Source organism: Poecilia reticulata, chromosome 5, assembly GCF_904066995.2.
Source record: "Poecilia reticulata chromosome 5, P_reticulata-male-v2, whole genome shotgun sequence".
Taxonomy (NCBI): Eukaryota; Metazoa; Chordata; class Actinopteri; order Cyprinodontiformes; family Poeciliidae; genus Poecilia; species Poecilia reticulata.
Window position 1 is genome coordinate 9,410,923 of NC_088834.1, and position 15,390 is coordinate 9,426,312.

At 35.6% G+C, this 15,390-nt stretch overlaps 1 protein-coding gene across 1 annotated transcript in view; it reads left to right on the top strand.

The window, feature by feature from the left end:
- The window catches only part of necab3 (N-terminal EF-hand calcium binding protein 3), a 34,989-nt gene extending 29,327 nt beyond the window's left edge, over positions 1–5,662 (top strand). The window contains exons 12-13 of the mRNA XM_081606984.1: positions 94–185; positions 5,004–5,662. Coding sequence (XP_081463110.1) covers positions 94–185; positions 5,004–5,032 — 121 coding nt within the window. The 3' untranslated portion in view covers positions 5,033–5,662. The remainder of the gene's footprint in view (positions 1–93; positions 186–5,003) is intronic.
- Positions 5,663–15,390: the final 9,728 nt, after the last annotated feature.

Here is a 15,390-nt window from a genome sequence, read left to right on the forward strand (position 1 = left end):
ATAGCATTGATGTGTTGAGCTTTGCTGCATATTTAATTAAGTTATTTGCAAACAGGTTTTCACCAGTGCTTTTTCTTTTTGATGTCATTGTAGCTACCTTCAGACCAACAGCAGCAAAGATTTCCAACGCTGTATCATTGACATGATGGAGGATGCTGAGATGGTTTCTACCATGTTGCTGCCAGGTCTGTGACAATTCCTGAAAGTGACTGTATGTAAAAGACAGTAAATATCTTGCTGAGGAAATGCAGTCTCCTGATTTGCTGGAGGGGTAAAGTAAAACCTCCCTGTTTTGTTTTTGTCAAAATTGTCCAAAAAGTATCTCTGCACTGTTTGGACCTATGTTGTTTATGTTATTTCAAATGTCTTTGAAAACTTTTTTTTTTCACTTTTAATTGGATTGATTTGGTTGGACATGACTATATACATAAAATCTGTTTCCAGTGGGCCTCGTTTCTCAACTGATGTTCATATGAGTGTAGGAATTATCAAATAACAAGTTCAGTGTGTGATTTGCAGATTTGCCTATTCCAGCATACAAACAATAGATTTCGGATAAATCTATCGGTTGAAAGAAAAACATTTACATACCATCCTGGCAGTGGTACATACCACTCTATTCATTTATACTTTGGTGACCTGCTCCACCAAATCTGTGTCTTGTATAACTGAAAATAGGTAAAAAGATTTTAAAGAAGCAGCATTGCAACAGAACAATGGAAAAATACTACACCTGAATCATAATTGTCATACAAACTCATTTAAAAGTCTTTGCAAATGTTGTTATTTTAGAAGCAAACTCCAGAAATAAATATTTATTATTCACCTAGTAGAACGACTGGATAAAGTCATACTTCTTTCTGACAGCCTGAGCTCATTAGGGTTGGAAACACTAAGTATAAAAACAACTGGCCCCTGCAAAACGGTGAAGGTGTGAACTTCAGTATGGACAAACATGATACAGCTTGATTTTCTCTGCTGCTCCATGAGGCGTCACTGACACAATCCTATGTACACAGTCTACAGCCTGGCATGACAACTGAACTTATTCTGGACTCACAATCCAATTAATAAAAGTCTGACATGGATATGAAAATGTTTGAGCACCCATTGTTCCACTGCACACCAGAGAGGGCATACACGGAAACATAAAATGAAATTTTAATAGATTATCCAGGCTTGAGGACGTCCCGAGTCATTAAAAACACTCAACCACAGATTCTGTAAAGACTTTAGAATCGCCTTGGGAACATTTCACACCCACTTTAATATGTAATGAGTTATGATAATCTCTTTTGACAGTTTACTGTCAACAAATGTGATTCATTTGATTCTGTCTTCCCGCTAAAAATATATCACAGTTATAAGAGGTCACATTTAATAAGGGTTGACCCTCCCAATGGGAGATCCATAAAAATATGATCTAGTGTGAAGTTCTTAGAAAATAAGGAGTGCTAGCATTTTAACGGTGCATTTAAAGACCTTGGAAAACATAAGTTTTACTGTTCTGTAAAATTAAGAAAACAAATTCTGAAAGAGAATTAGATTAAGATAAGAAATAGATTCAACAAAGTCACACTGAAGGCATCATGTGCTTGGATGAACACGCAGGAGATTTTTTTATATTAATGTTACAATAGCATGACACCCCAAACAGATGAAATATCAGACATTTACCTTTCCCCTTTTAATTATACTCTCCAGTGTAAACATGATCTGTTAACACTGCTTTGAGTGACTTCAAGACATATAAAACAGCCCTGAATCCTTTGATGATAGTTTTTCTTCTCAGACACGGTGACATTTCTATGTGCTTATTGGTATGACTCATATGTCCAGTGCTGCCATGTAAGGTTCTTTTAAAGTGATTGCACATTAGACTCCAGCTCTAGTTTTCAGGGAGAGGAAGCTAGCCGCTCTGTCTTCATTATCAGATAATTTGCTCATTACTTCTAAGATCAGTCACATTTCTGGTGCTTTCAGAGTTGCTTCCCACTGTGCAATCAGGGTTGTTTTTCCTCCTGTGTGTCCAACACTAACTCTATTGAAGTGAATTCTTACAAAATAAATAAATAAAAAAACAAGATGCCTGAATAACAAAATTAATATAGCTGTAAATATTCTCTCTAATTAGTGAACTCTGTTTATGCACGGAGCTAAGTGAAGTATGTTGTAAAAGCGTTGAAGAAAACTTTAAACAAACACATCCATTTAAAAAACAGCTGATGTCAACCCTGAATAGAGTAATTGGATTATTTTTCTACATTTCCTGAAGAAGAAAAATAAGTTAGCACCAGTATCTATAACCCTTTAAACTTTTACATTTTGTGGAAATGTTTAAAGTAGGATTAGTTTTTGAAACAATCTGTGGCAAAACAGTAAATGTTGACTTCTACCTAAACTGACATACTGAGTATTTCCGAGTTAGGAATTCCCATGGTAACATCTGGAGGAGTTGCAGAGATGCACAACTCAGGTGGGGGAATTGATAGAGATCACAAACTGTTATTCATGTCTTTCACACATCTAACTGAAGAAAAAGTAGCAGGAAGAAAACCATAAGAAGCCCAGGGTAACATTGTGCTCTTCTTTGTTAGCACATTTTTCAGACTGTTATGTGCCAAAAATATTAAAAACAATGTCATATTTTCCTTCTGCTTCAAACTTGAGAGTCACCACTTAAATGTTAATATGAATACTTTCACAAGTATTTTAATAAAAGACAGACTATCTTTGGCTGTGATACTCTCAAATGGGGTTAGCTCACCGTCAATTAATTAACAAAAAGGTGCCTTGATAAGATGCCAATGACATATTAAGGTAAAGTAATAAAATAAGTTTGAAAATCGATGGTATTCGAATACCAAACAGCCACATAGATCCATCCATCCATCCATTTTCTTGCACCCTTGTCCCTCAGTGGGGTCGGGAGGGTTGCTGGTGCCCATCTCCAGCTAACGTTCTGGGCGAGAGGCGGGGGTCACCCTGGACAGGTCGCCAGTCAGTCGCAGGGCAAGCGACATAGATAATAATACATAAATAACTTAAAGAACCGTGTGAGACATATTAAAAAACAACAACATATTTTTCTGTTTTATATAACTTCTGACTGTGCCAAGTCGAGACGCGTCCCTCTTGATTTGGTATGATGAGATCATAACGATAAGGTCATTCATTTTTAAATGGTGGGGTGTTTTTTTTATTTTGTTTTTGTTCTAAATGTTTCATTGTAATCTTGCAAACGTCTCATTTCTTATTAATTTAGCTTGATGAAAACCCTTCTGTCCTAACAAAGCTTATAATTTACTGCATTCTGGAACAACAACAAACTCAAACATCTCTCCACATTCCTATATATATATATTTTTTTTTTACTTAATTATATTTTGGCAAACTGACTTTCACATGACACACACACATTCTGCCCTCTGCTCATTATCGCATCATTTACTTCACAGAAACCATCAGTGTAGCATGAATCACAGCGAGCCCAGGCCACAGCCGTGACTCTCCCGTCTTGACATTTGATTAACTTGTTGTTGGCGAAACTGAACTCCGTGTACCTACACCGAGAACCTGTCTTAGTTAACGTGTCTGCCTCTTTGCAATATCCGTTGGGCGATGATGATTTAGCTGCGTGGGTGGTGTAAGTTTTGCTAGTTGCTAGGTTACTTGACGTGGTTGTTTACTTCCACATCTGTGATTTTCCCCATGTATGGATGCTGACTGCTTCAAACAAACTCAATTGTCTTGCACCTTTCAGGGAACAGTAGGAACAACATAAATTTTTATATTAAATTGTAAACAATGCAAAACCTTTTTTTTCAAGTGGCTATTAAACAAACATCAGGTCAATCAAAATGTGAGATACTCATTACAGCTGCCTTCTTTCGATGGATTTGTCGTTACGCTACATCAGAAAGATATTTGGTTGCCAAGGATTCTTGTGCTCACTGTGAGGAAGAGGGAGGCTGGTTTATTTATCCACGTCACAAAAGCAGGACCAGATCAACTCTTTAGTCAGTAATAGAAAAATAAATAAAACACACCTTTGTGATGCTCTTGGGAGGAGCTGCAAGATATTCCTTCTTTAGTTGAAAGGTCTAAACTCATGAGAGAGGAGCTGCATACCTGCATGCCTTTGTGATTTTTTGTTGTTGTTGTTGTTGATTACCAATTCTAATTTTAAATCTTCAATTATAGATCAAATATTTGATTTTTTTTCCCCCAGGTGTAGAATTCATCTAATGACAAACTAATTTATTTGAGGAAGAGATTAAAAGGCCCAATAAACTAGTTGCAAATCTCACACGTTGAACGTGTCCTTTATTTCCAAAAATACTTTACACTGACTTTTTAAAAGCATTTCAATCTTTTATTGGTGCCAGATGACTTTGTGTGTTTGGAAACAATTTTTCCCTCTAAAGTGCTACTTTTTATTGTGTAAATTCTGGGTATTGAAATTCTCCTTTTACAGCTTCTAAACAGTAATATTTACTTTTTAACACACCGGTCTTATCTAGAAATCCAAATTAGGTCCAGTGGGTTTTGCTGGGTACCACCACTCTGTACCATCATTAATATGCATTAAAATTAGGAGAATAATTGAGGAAAGCTCTTGGGAACTAACTAACAAAAAATTTATTCTGAGATTGTACGCTCAAATGGTGACCTATGAACACATATTAGCTCATTGTATCTATTTGAAGTTCGCTTGAAAGTACTGTGAAGTATACATTTTCAGAACCGACGACAGATTTTTTTATGTGTATATACACTTTAATGTGTAAATCACTTGTCACTTTTATCATTTAACTGCCAAATATTTAAGTAAGAACCTAAGCTGGAAAATTGTTGCTGTTGCTTAATGAAATGTAAACTAGATGATTGATTAACCAATTAGCTTAATTAATTGTACCTGGTGATGTAAACACAAGTTGTACAGTACAGTTTTGTTCCATGCATGGATCTAACTTTCTGTTTCTCCATGTATGTTTCTTCAGCTTCCTGGTGGATTATGACCAACAACTGAATCTGGAATGTCACATCGACTAACTACATGGTCTCACCGAGAAAGACACACTGGCACATCAGTCCCACCTACCCACATGCACTCTGACACACACGCACAGAGCAAAAGCATTTTTATATTTTAAAGCACAAGAAAAAACAAAACAAACGCCCTATCTGCACATTTTCAGCTGCTTTCTCTAATGCTCCAGTCTTCAGCCGTTCATTATTTTTGCCACTTGCATCCAAAGGCATATATGCATTCAGTGACATGTAGAGTCGAACATAACTGGCTCTCTGCAATTGAAAAGCCATTTAATGATTCAATAACCCTTCTCCTTTGCCATATGGCCACCTTTCTCCTGCAGTGTTTGCCAGATATATTATTCCAATCAAGAACAAGCTACAACACAGGGAGAGATGGAACACTATTTAGTTTGAAAACCCGTCTTGCAATGTTATATGTATATGAAGATCTTTTTAAACACTAAACACAGATTTAATGAAAAACCAGAGAGTATGTGGGGATAAAGGACAGTTGCATCTTTAACATGCATGCCGATGTGGCTTCCTCCCACTGTACATGATGTAGAATATTGTTGCTCGGTTTGTTGCTTTCATTTATCTAACCTGCTGTTATGTGCACAGAATGCCAAACAAGCTGTTGATATAGCTGCTATACTCTATCTACTCCTAACTATACAAGTGTTCACGTACTCTATTAGTTAACCTCCAGCTCTCCATATGAGTCATATTCTATATCTTAAAATGCAAAAAAAGAATTTAGAAAATGTGCATATAAAAGAGATGAAATGCATTGTATTGTTGAGTTAAATAAAGCGACAAATATATCATGCATTTATTTTGATCATGGTGGACCTTACTGTATCTGTATATACAGACTTCTTGAACTGTACTGTATGAGGCCTCTTTTATTTGATTTAGAAATCTACAGAGTGCAATGCGACTTTAATAAAAGTATTAAAATTTCAAAATGATTTCTGAAAAGAATTAAAAAGGTTTTCACCCAATTTTTGTCTTTGATGTTGCACTTTTTGGTAGTATTTTCTATTAATGGACTTAGGAGATTTTCCACATTCCTTATTATTTTAGTCTAATTGTTGTACTTCAGATCACAATAATTGTAATCTCTATTAAAATATATATGTGGGAAAAAAATACAATTCAGATCTAGTTCAATGTGGTAAAATGCAATCCAATCAGAAGACAGCGATATTTTCCAGTCTGACAATTTAAAAATACAATTGATTTACCAAAGCAAAACGCTGGAAAAGTCCACGAAATAAGCTATAACCTCTCCTCTGCTAAAATGTTACATTGTGTTGCAGCTTTGCTTTGCATTATAACAGAAAGGGATGGTGTGCAAAAATAAAGCTCCAAAGAGATCAATCAACCTGTCTTCCTTTGCTTCAACACAAAACTAACTCCAGAGAGATAAGAACTATGAAAATGATTTGAGTTCGTTTTCATTGCATATTGCTGGAGACTAGTATATGAAGACAGTGATTACAATTCTGAGTGAAAATAAATCAAATATGTTTTTGCACTGATAAAGATTCCCCCTTGGGATACCTAAAAATGAAACTGATTCTGTAACTGACTTTCTTAAAAAAAAAAATTGAATAATCTCTTGGGATTACAAAATCTCTATTTTCTCGGACCGCAACACTAAGGCTTGGTTACATATCGATTATCCAGATTTGTTGATGTTGTTGGAGCTTTGCTGACAAATGTGGAGAGGATAAGTACTCATCATGCTGAGCAAAATGAGAGAACTGTTTTACTCTGTCAGCTTTGTCACATGTAGTGAAGATGTCAGTGGCTCTGTTTGATAACTTTTTTTGCATATGGCAAATTCATCATTCATTACAAGTGGAATCTATCTTTGTATATCTATGTTAATGTATAAATTTGATGCACTCTACTTAGAGTAACCAATTAAAAAGCTGTGCTATGAGCTAAAGTTATCCAAGTAAGAAAGAAGCATATGCTAGTTCTATTTTATTTTATTTTTTAACTATTATGCTGCTTTTGTGTCTTCCTAATTGAGACAATGTAGCAACTTGGGGAATATATGAATGCAAAATATGAATAAGAGTGAAATGAAAGAAAGGTGATTGTCAAAGGGAGATAAGTCTTTGTCTTGAATTGCTGCCTTGCCTGTTTTAAGTGTTCATCTTACTTAAGACCAGCCTCAGCATCCAGCAAGCCTCTGGAGAAAAAAATGTTGAAACGTGGTCAGCAATATTATTAGAGTACACAAGAAACAATCAAAATTTGCTATAAATTTAGTTCAAGGTTTGCCAAGAAAAACCTTGAAATTTCAGAGGTGAAATTTATGGCTTTTCACCTCTGTCAATGTTTGCCGACTCCACACAGCTCCCTTTTGGCTGTAGCAAGGGAACATGTAGAACTGAAGAGGAAAAACAACACAAAAAAACAGAGGTCACTTTACCGAAAAATATTAACTACGCACCCCAACAAAGAAAGCATATAAAAGGCAGGTTTAATCAGACTCCAATAAAACAAAAACGGATAACAGATGAGTAATGCTTCAGTCTTATGCCAATTTGTGATGAAGACTTCCTTCACTTTGTATTTACAAGGAAAACAGCAGCAGAAGACAACAACAGGTATAGCTCTGTAGGTGTACCACAGTAAAGAGCTAAGAACAGTTTTATCTTTTTTTCTTTTTTTTGCCTCCTGACATAGTTGCTGCTCCAAGATTATCATCCTATAGATAAGTATATATATATATATATTTATTTTTATTTTTTTTCCAGGTGCCTTTTAGTTTTAATCATATTGATAAAGATACGACTGTAAATTAACTTTAGACTGTGCTACATTTAAACAAATGTGGTTGTTTATCATTTGAGAACACCTTAACCCACTGATAAACAGAATTTCTCATAGGCAATACTAAACAAATGGCATTGCACTGACATGTGTGCAGTGAGAATTGTGATGTTTGTATTGTTACCTCAACTATGGTGACACAAAGGTTTCATTTGAACTGTATGCCGTACACTGCTTTGTGCCTCGGCTGTGAGAGCAGAACAAGCTCTGAATTTCAATGAAGGTCCTCATTCATCCACGCAGTGAGTTTGTTATGATGAAAATGCATAATACTAAAGCTGCTCAAATTTTTTTTTTTGCTCAAATTTGCAATTACTCACAAACAGTGTGCACAGGAAATGGACAGGCGAATAATTGCACTGATTGTTATGGCAAGACTACTTTATGGCATAATTAATACAGGCTACTAAAATCCACTCACCTCCTCTCTCAGACTGGCTTTTGGCTCAGCAGAATGCATACAAGGAAAAAAATTAGACTGTAATTGTGTCCACAGATTTTAGAAAGCTAAATCGATTCCAAGAAACACAGGACTGTGAATGAGGAGTGTGTCTTTTTTAATTAAGAATATCAAAGGAAAGAAATAATTCTTTTTAAGGATCATAAAATATGTAATATCAAGTTCTGCATTTCAGAGACATTGTGTTGTAAAAAGGATTTGTCCCTTTGCAAATTTCTTTTGGTTTTGCTTAAATGTTTCAGATCATCAAATAAATGCTAATATCTTAAAAAGATGAGTAGGGTAAAATGCAAAATTATGATTTCATTTATAAGGGAAATATAAGCTATCCAAACCAAACTTGCTCTACTTGAAAATGTAATTGATCCACTCGTCAGGTACTAACTGGGATTAACTACATTCTTTGAAAAGATGAGTTTAATTTATCTTGCCATATCCAGGAGTGATTACTGCCTGACACAAAGAATGAAAAATAATCTAACCGTCATCTGTGTGACAGAATGAAGTAGGATAAAATGATATTAAAAAGCAGCCGATGTTCCTACATAAAAGGAATTAAATTATCAGTCTGAAAAATGGTTGCAAGGCCATTTCTAAAGCTCCAGCTAACCACAGAGAGCCATTAACCAAAAATAGAGAAAACATGTAACAATGGAGAATCTTTCAGAGAATGGCCTACCAAAATTACTGTAACAACACATGAACAACTCATCTAGTATGTCACACGATAAAACAGAGAACAACTTCTAAAGCACTTGTCTTTCCACTCGTTTAGAAATCATCAGGTCTAAAATAGCATCCATAGCACAGTTACAGAGGCAATATTTACAATCCCCAAGACTATTGGGAAAAATATTCTGCAGAATGATGACACAAGGATGAATCTTATTGAAGGTGTCCACCCTGTTATATTTATTAAACAAATAATGTGGTATTTCAGACAAAAAGAATTTCTGACAGACAAAACTTCACTAGAAAGCCCCGAACTTGATTGTCCAGCTAACAATCCCGTCCTGATCTTAAGGTGAAACAAACTTGAGTTATGCAATTACAAATGACTTTTTTATGTGATCTAATCAATCTTGACACAAATTGTTATTTTTAAACAAGCCATTCTGTTTCAAAAACTGTTCAACGTGGCTGAACATTAAAATAAATCACAAAGCTGAAATCTCAACACTTAAATAATATCAGCATTTTGTTTCCTACTCAAATTCCAAATGCATTTTTTCCAGTTGCATTATTAGAACACCTTTCCAGTAACACAAAGTTGATTTACAGCTACTGCATTAAATGCTCCTGCAAAAAACTATCAACCACCGCCACCCCCTCCACAAAACACTGGTTTAGCTCATATGCATATTTAAAACTTGATTTAACATTATGAAAAACGACATTGTGTTTTTCTTATGATGGTAAGATTACAACTCAGAATTCAAACCACTGATGTTTTCCAATATCCAGACTGTAGATGCACCGTTTCACCTGATTTATTCTCTGTCCTGCAAATACGGCAGGGACTGACTCAGTCTTTACTCCATTTTTGTAGACAGTGCAGGGGCTTTGTGTGTTGTGCTAGAGGAGAGACGGGTGAAACCACTGTGGAATGTGTTATTCTCTCAGGGGGTTTGGAGGTTTTGATTTTCTTTGAAATTAAAATTTCTGAAAGAATATACCTCCCTTCTTTTTTTGGTCCCACACAGTTCTGAATGGATGGCCATCTGATGTTGAATTTTAATTAAGCTATTCTCTGTTTCTTGGTTTAATATCTTACATTTCATTACTGTGATTTCTTTTCTTCTTTGAGTTAGAAAAGAGACACGTGTGAATAGCCAAGGTTACCCTTCCTTGCTTATATCAAATCATTAGACTTTCTCAAAACAGAAACAAAAAGGTTCCCTGCACCACCCCTCTAGGCAAGAGAGTGAGAGAGAGAGTGAGAGAGAGAGGAAAAACATAAGCACTTTTTTCCTCCATGTTCAGGTAGGTGTCCTTGGCTATGACACATGAAAACACAGTACATCACTTCAGTAAGCCAACACCCAGGGTGACCCAACTGCATCTGGTGTGCTATTACATTCTCAGCAAACCATTTTTTTTTTATTCAAACCTCATCAAACTGCTAAATGTTCTGATGTTGAATAAGTAAGAGAAGCTTGAAAAGCAAAGCAAAAGTTAAGCGAGGTATACAAAAATAATCTCAGTGTTGACATTAAGTCAGATACTCAGCTTTCAGCATTTGAAGATAATATAAAATTAAAGATGATTTGTTTTTTTGCCGAGACAATACAGGTCTGCTTTGTTTTCCTGGTGTGACTCTAAAGGCAGAGGTCAAAGGTGAGAAAAGCAACAGCTGTTGTCTTGTTCCAGGCCTCAGTATCTGTATTTCTGTAAAGTTGGACCCTCGGTTGTGTGGGAGGTGACATGCTTAGAGGGCATCTTGTGTCTGAAATACTGAGTCACTAGTCCTTGCTGGTTTTCAGACTCATACAGACAGAGGCTTGGCTCTATTGGTATTAGAATATATTACCTTCCTACAACTATTCCATTTGAAATTGTGTAGTTTACATCTGTATGTGGTGTTAAAATTGTTTTTTTTAAAATCTTTTCTTTGAAATAAAGGACATAAATGTTTCATGTAGCTGGTGCTCTAGGCTATGAAAGGCTCCTGTCAAATAAGATTTGTTAATTCTGTCCTGGGTGAAGTAGGGTGAGATGTGAAGCAGACTTTCATCATCTCAAGAGGATTTAACATCATATGAGGTCCTAACAGGAAAATCTCTTCCCTTCCTCTCTGTGACAGATCCTTGCATACTATCAGATGGTGAGTGCTGACAGTGATGGTGACAGTGCAATAAAATATGCCAAGAGAAAGGCCTACTGGCTCTTCTCTGATGAGAGATTGTGACGTAAGTGAGGCAAATTGACTACTTTTGACTGTCTTGACAGCTGAAGCCGAAACAAAAAGAAAGAAGATCTGCTTTGAGATGTAATGATGAAAACCCATAGATTTTATTCAGAGTTATAAAATCTAAATCATTAAAAATGTGATAATTCTCATAATATTTACAATGCCGACGTGACGATATGAAGAAAAAATAAATAAAAAGAGGTGACCATTGTAAACATATACCTGCCGAAAACATCAGAGACTGCTGTTCCACTACTGGAGGAAAGCTGCTGTTTGTCTACTGGAGGAAAGCTTTTGGTGAACAGGTAGATTCTATGAGACTCTATGGGTGGCAAGATTGGTTTTCAAGCAGATATTTGCTGAGAACTATGCAGACATGCATCTTGTTTCATCCCAGCAATGACAGCTGAGCCCTCAGACAGAAGGTGGAGGACAGATGGGAATGTTGGTGTATACCTCAAACACAAAAACACAACGAAGGATATTATGCTATGTATCATGAGAGAAGTGTTACTCCAGATGGAAGGACTGACGGACAGACAAATAGATCAAAAGAAAACAAAGATAGCTACATTTCTTAAGTTGTTGGCAAAAACACAACCAAACAGAAAGTATTTTCATGTTAATTTTTAAATATTTGGTTGGTAAACTTGACTTAAAATCATTTCTTTCTGTGAACACTTGTTATTCTTCAGTTTTCAAACAGCTTCAGCCTGGACATATTTTACCTTTAATTGTTGATCTCAAGTCTGATACTGTAAATACAGATACTGAGGCATGGAACAAAGTTGTGCTAGAAAAACAACTGTAAGTCTTTTTTAATTATTTTTTTTTATCTTGCTGGACCTTGACGCATGTTCACCAGTGTCCCAGAACCAGGACTGATCACTGGGCTGTTGGATGTGATCTTTTTTTTGTTTGTTTGTGTTGAATGCTCTGTCAGGAATTAAAAATAAAAGTATTAAAGATGGGTCAAAGTTAAAGAATTCATAGAAATTTTGTACAATAGTCTGCATTTGTTTTTGATGGTATATTTTTCTGACCACACAATCTTTGGTTTTTAGATACAACCCCATTATTTGAGATTTTCACATCATTTATATTTATCTCTGTCTTTAAGAAAAAGTTTCACTACTGTGTGGGCAAGGAATGACTCAAACCACGAACCAATTACTTACCACCACAGAACAAAGTAAACTATGAATACACAAGATAGAACCAGAAAAGCTTTAAAATCACATCATTTTCTGTTTTTTTCTCTTTGGAATGACTCATTTCTTTAGCCTCTCAGTCGTGATACAGAACGAACATAGAAAATACACGAAAGAAAGAGGATAAGGAATGAAATGAAAGAAAGAGGTGAAAAGGGAGAGACATGTTTTATACTGTGCTGCTGGTATGCATATTTTTAGCTGTCAATTTATTAGAAACCCTGAAAACAAGGACACACTGAAGTCTCTTCAATGGCTCTTCCTTTAACAAGATGCTAGGACAAAACTTGATGCAAAATTAAATTGTGGGAATATTTTTTGAATGAGGAACTAAATGTAGCTCACCACAATGTGAGATGAACACGTTGTTTTCTGACTGCTGATCGGTTCGATCCGTCTTTTGGCCCAACGGCAGTAAATTCAGAACTGGCAATGCAGAGCCAAACAAGCAAACAAAAGAGAGGCGACAAAGAAGTGAGAGCAATGACACATTGGCCAAAGGAGATTCACAATCCTCTGCTACAATTATGCCCAGAGAATAGATGAGTCAATTCATTTTTCGTTCACTTATGATCAACATCACTTCATGATCTTTGTACAGACAGCAGTGGTGACTTTAATGTGTTGTTGAAATGCTAAAGGTTGTGCTTGATGATGCAAAATTATTCTGAAATATTTTATTTTGAAGACATAGTTTACTTTCATGGTACGGAGCAGTGTAGCGGTAAGGTGGGATGATGGTAGGTAACACAAGTCAGATTATTTTAAGTAAAAATCATTTTAGCTTAAGTTTGTGAATGTTCACAATTCACAAACTTTGAATTTGTGAATTCAAAGATCCATTTGGAGATCCATTTCTCCAAATGGTTCTTGAACTTATGGTCAGGTATGTTGTTCTGGAAATGCAGGGAGACAAGATAAGTAGAAAGAAATCTACCAAAGTACACAAAAGGGAGCTTTGATTGCTTGTATATAGCATAACCATGTGGAGTTGAGTCACCAGTTTACATCATTTTGTTTTGTGGAGATTGCTATTACATCATTGAACTGTAGGCAGGAGGCAGCAGCTGGGCCATCCCGCCCTCAGGTGATCAAAAAGGAGGTGGTGATAGGAGGAAACAGGAAACCACCTGTTTCCTCCTTTACTTGACATCAAGTCACGTAAAAAATGGGACTTGGTAGAAAACACAACCAACGGTTTTTGTGATTATGCGGATGTTCTGTACATGCAATGAAAACTGGACAAAGGAAAGGTTAAAATAAGAAGTCCTATGGTTTTTTTCATTCTTATTTAACAGCACCTGACTTTTATTGTTGCTATGACCCCTATAAAAGCAAATTCAAATGAACACTAAGGCTAATAACTGTCACTACAATAATTGTCTGTCAACATGGTTGTCGCCTGGCAAAGAAAAAGGAAAGATCAAATACAACGCCTCTACTTTTGCAGCTGCGGCTCCTTGCACTGTTCTATCTTCCTATAACAGTTAACAGTATACCACTGCTGAGGTTACTTATCTCTATAGTTACTTTTGTGTCATGTTCTCCAGCTGTCACAGTTTGAGTCACAGGCCAATTCTTCTCACAATGATAATCTCCTCTATTTTAATTCTTGTTGGAGTTTAAGACTAATAAGTTTGACTTTGTTTGAACATCCAGTAGAGCAGTAATTATCCAAAAGATATTTTTCTTGCATGACAAGGGGAAAAAAAATGTTATTGCAGATCAAAAGAAAATTGTTCTAAAGGGCAACTTTTTTCCTGTGATGCAATATTTAACTCTGCAGTGGAACCGGCTACAATGTGAGTCATGTACTATTCAAATGAGTTGAGTGTGCGTACTTTAGCACATTTTGTTCGAAAACAACAAAACACTCTACCAAAACCATTAAATTATATCATATTTTGACAATTTGTTAGGTCAAAAAATTATTAGTTTACCATTTAAGACAATTGGTTTCTGTTTGAAGCAGGATGTAAAAGCTTCCTTGAATTGTTGTCAGTATAAGACATTTAATGCTTTGGAAATGAAGTTTTGTTTGCAGTTACAGCTTTTGAACAAAACATTTCTGAGGCATCATTTGATATGATGGCTGAAAAAAAATAAAGTTATTCAGAAGTCATAGAACATGTTTTGCACTTTTTATATTCAAATTGAAAGGTGTCTATTTGGTAGTGTTAACAGTAATGACATCATGATGTTTATTAATGCAATCACTGAAAAGAACATGCTTTATTTGTCTTTAATGGCAATTTCCATTCTGATACCCGTAGCTTGATGTGCCTTCATCCACAACACATAGCCTTTACTGCCACCTTGTGGTATTTTTTCACTTTGACACTTGCCACTTTGTACAATAAATAACAACACATTTGTCTCACCACAAACCCTGTTATTTTAATTAAGAGCTACACTAATATTTATGGAAATATATAAATATTTGCCTGGAAATAATGTTTACCCCCTTTGAGAAAACTCTGCTTTGCCAAGGACGTCCTCACTTCATTCTAATGGAATTCAAAAGTGTCTCTTGCATATTTAATTAGCAGTCATTAAATTATTCACAACAATAAGAGGACAAAAGACTGCAAAATTTAGAGATTGACTTAAACTCTCGCTGGAATACTCCCCATGTGTAATCCTGCTGCTATCATCGCGCACATTTTAGAAGATTTAAACATTTTGTTAAAGAAATATGCTCAAAAAATTTGTGATATTAAAATTGTGATATTTATGTTCAAGTATTATCAAAAATTGACTTTCTTGTCAGAAGATTTTAAAACTACTGACAATGTTGCATACTGTCTGCTGTTGGCACATTTTTTTCCATTTTATTACCTCCTTAAGACGCTCACTAAAAGACTTTCTCACTTGCCCTTAACATTTTGTCATGTTAAAAGCTCTCTTAAAGCCTAAGG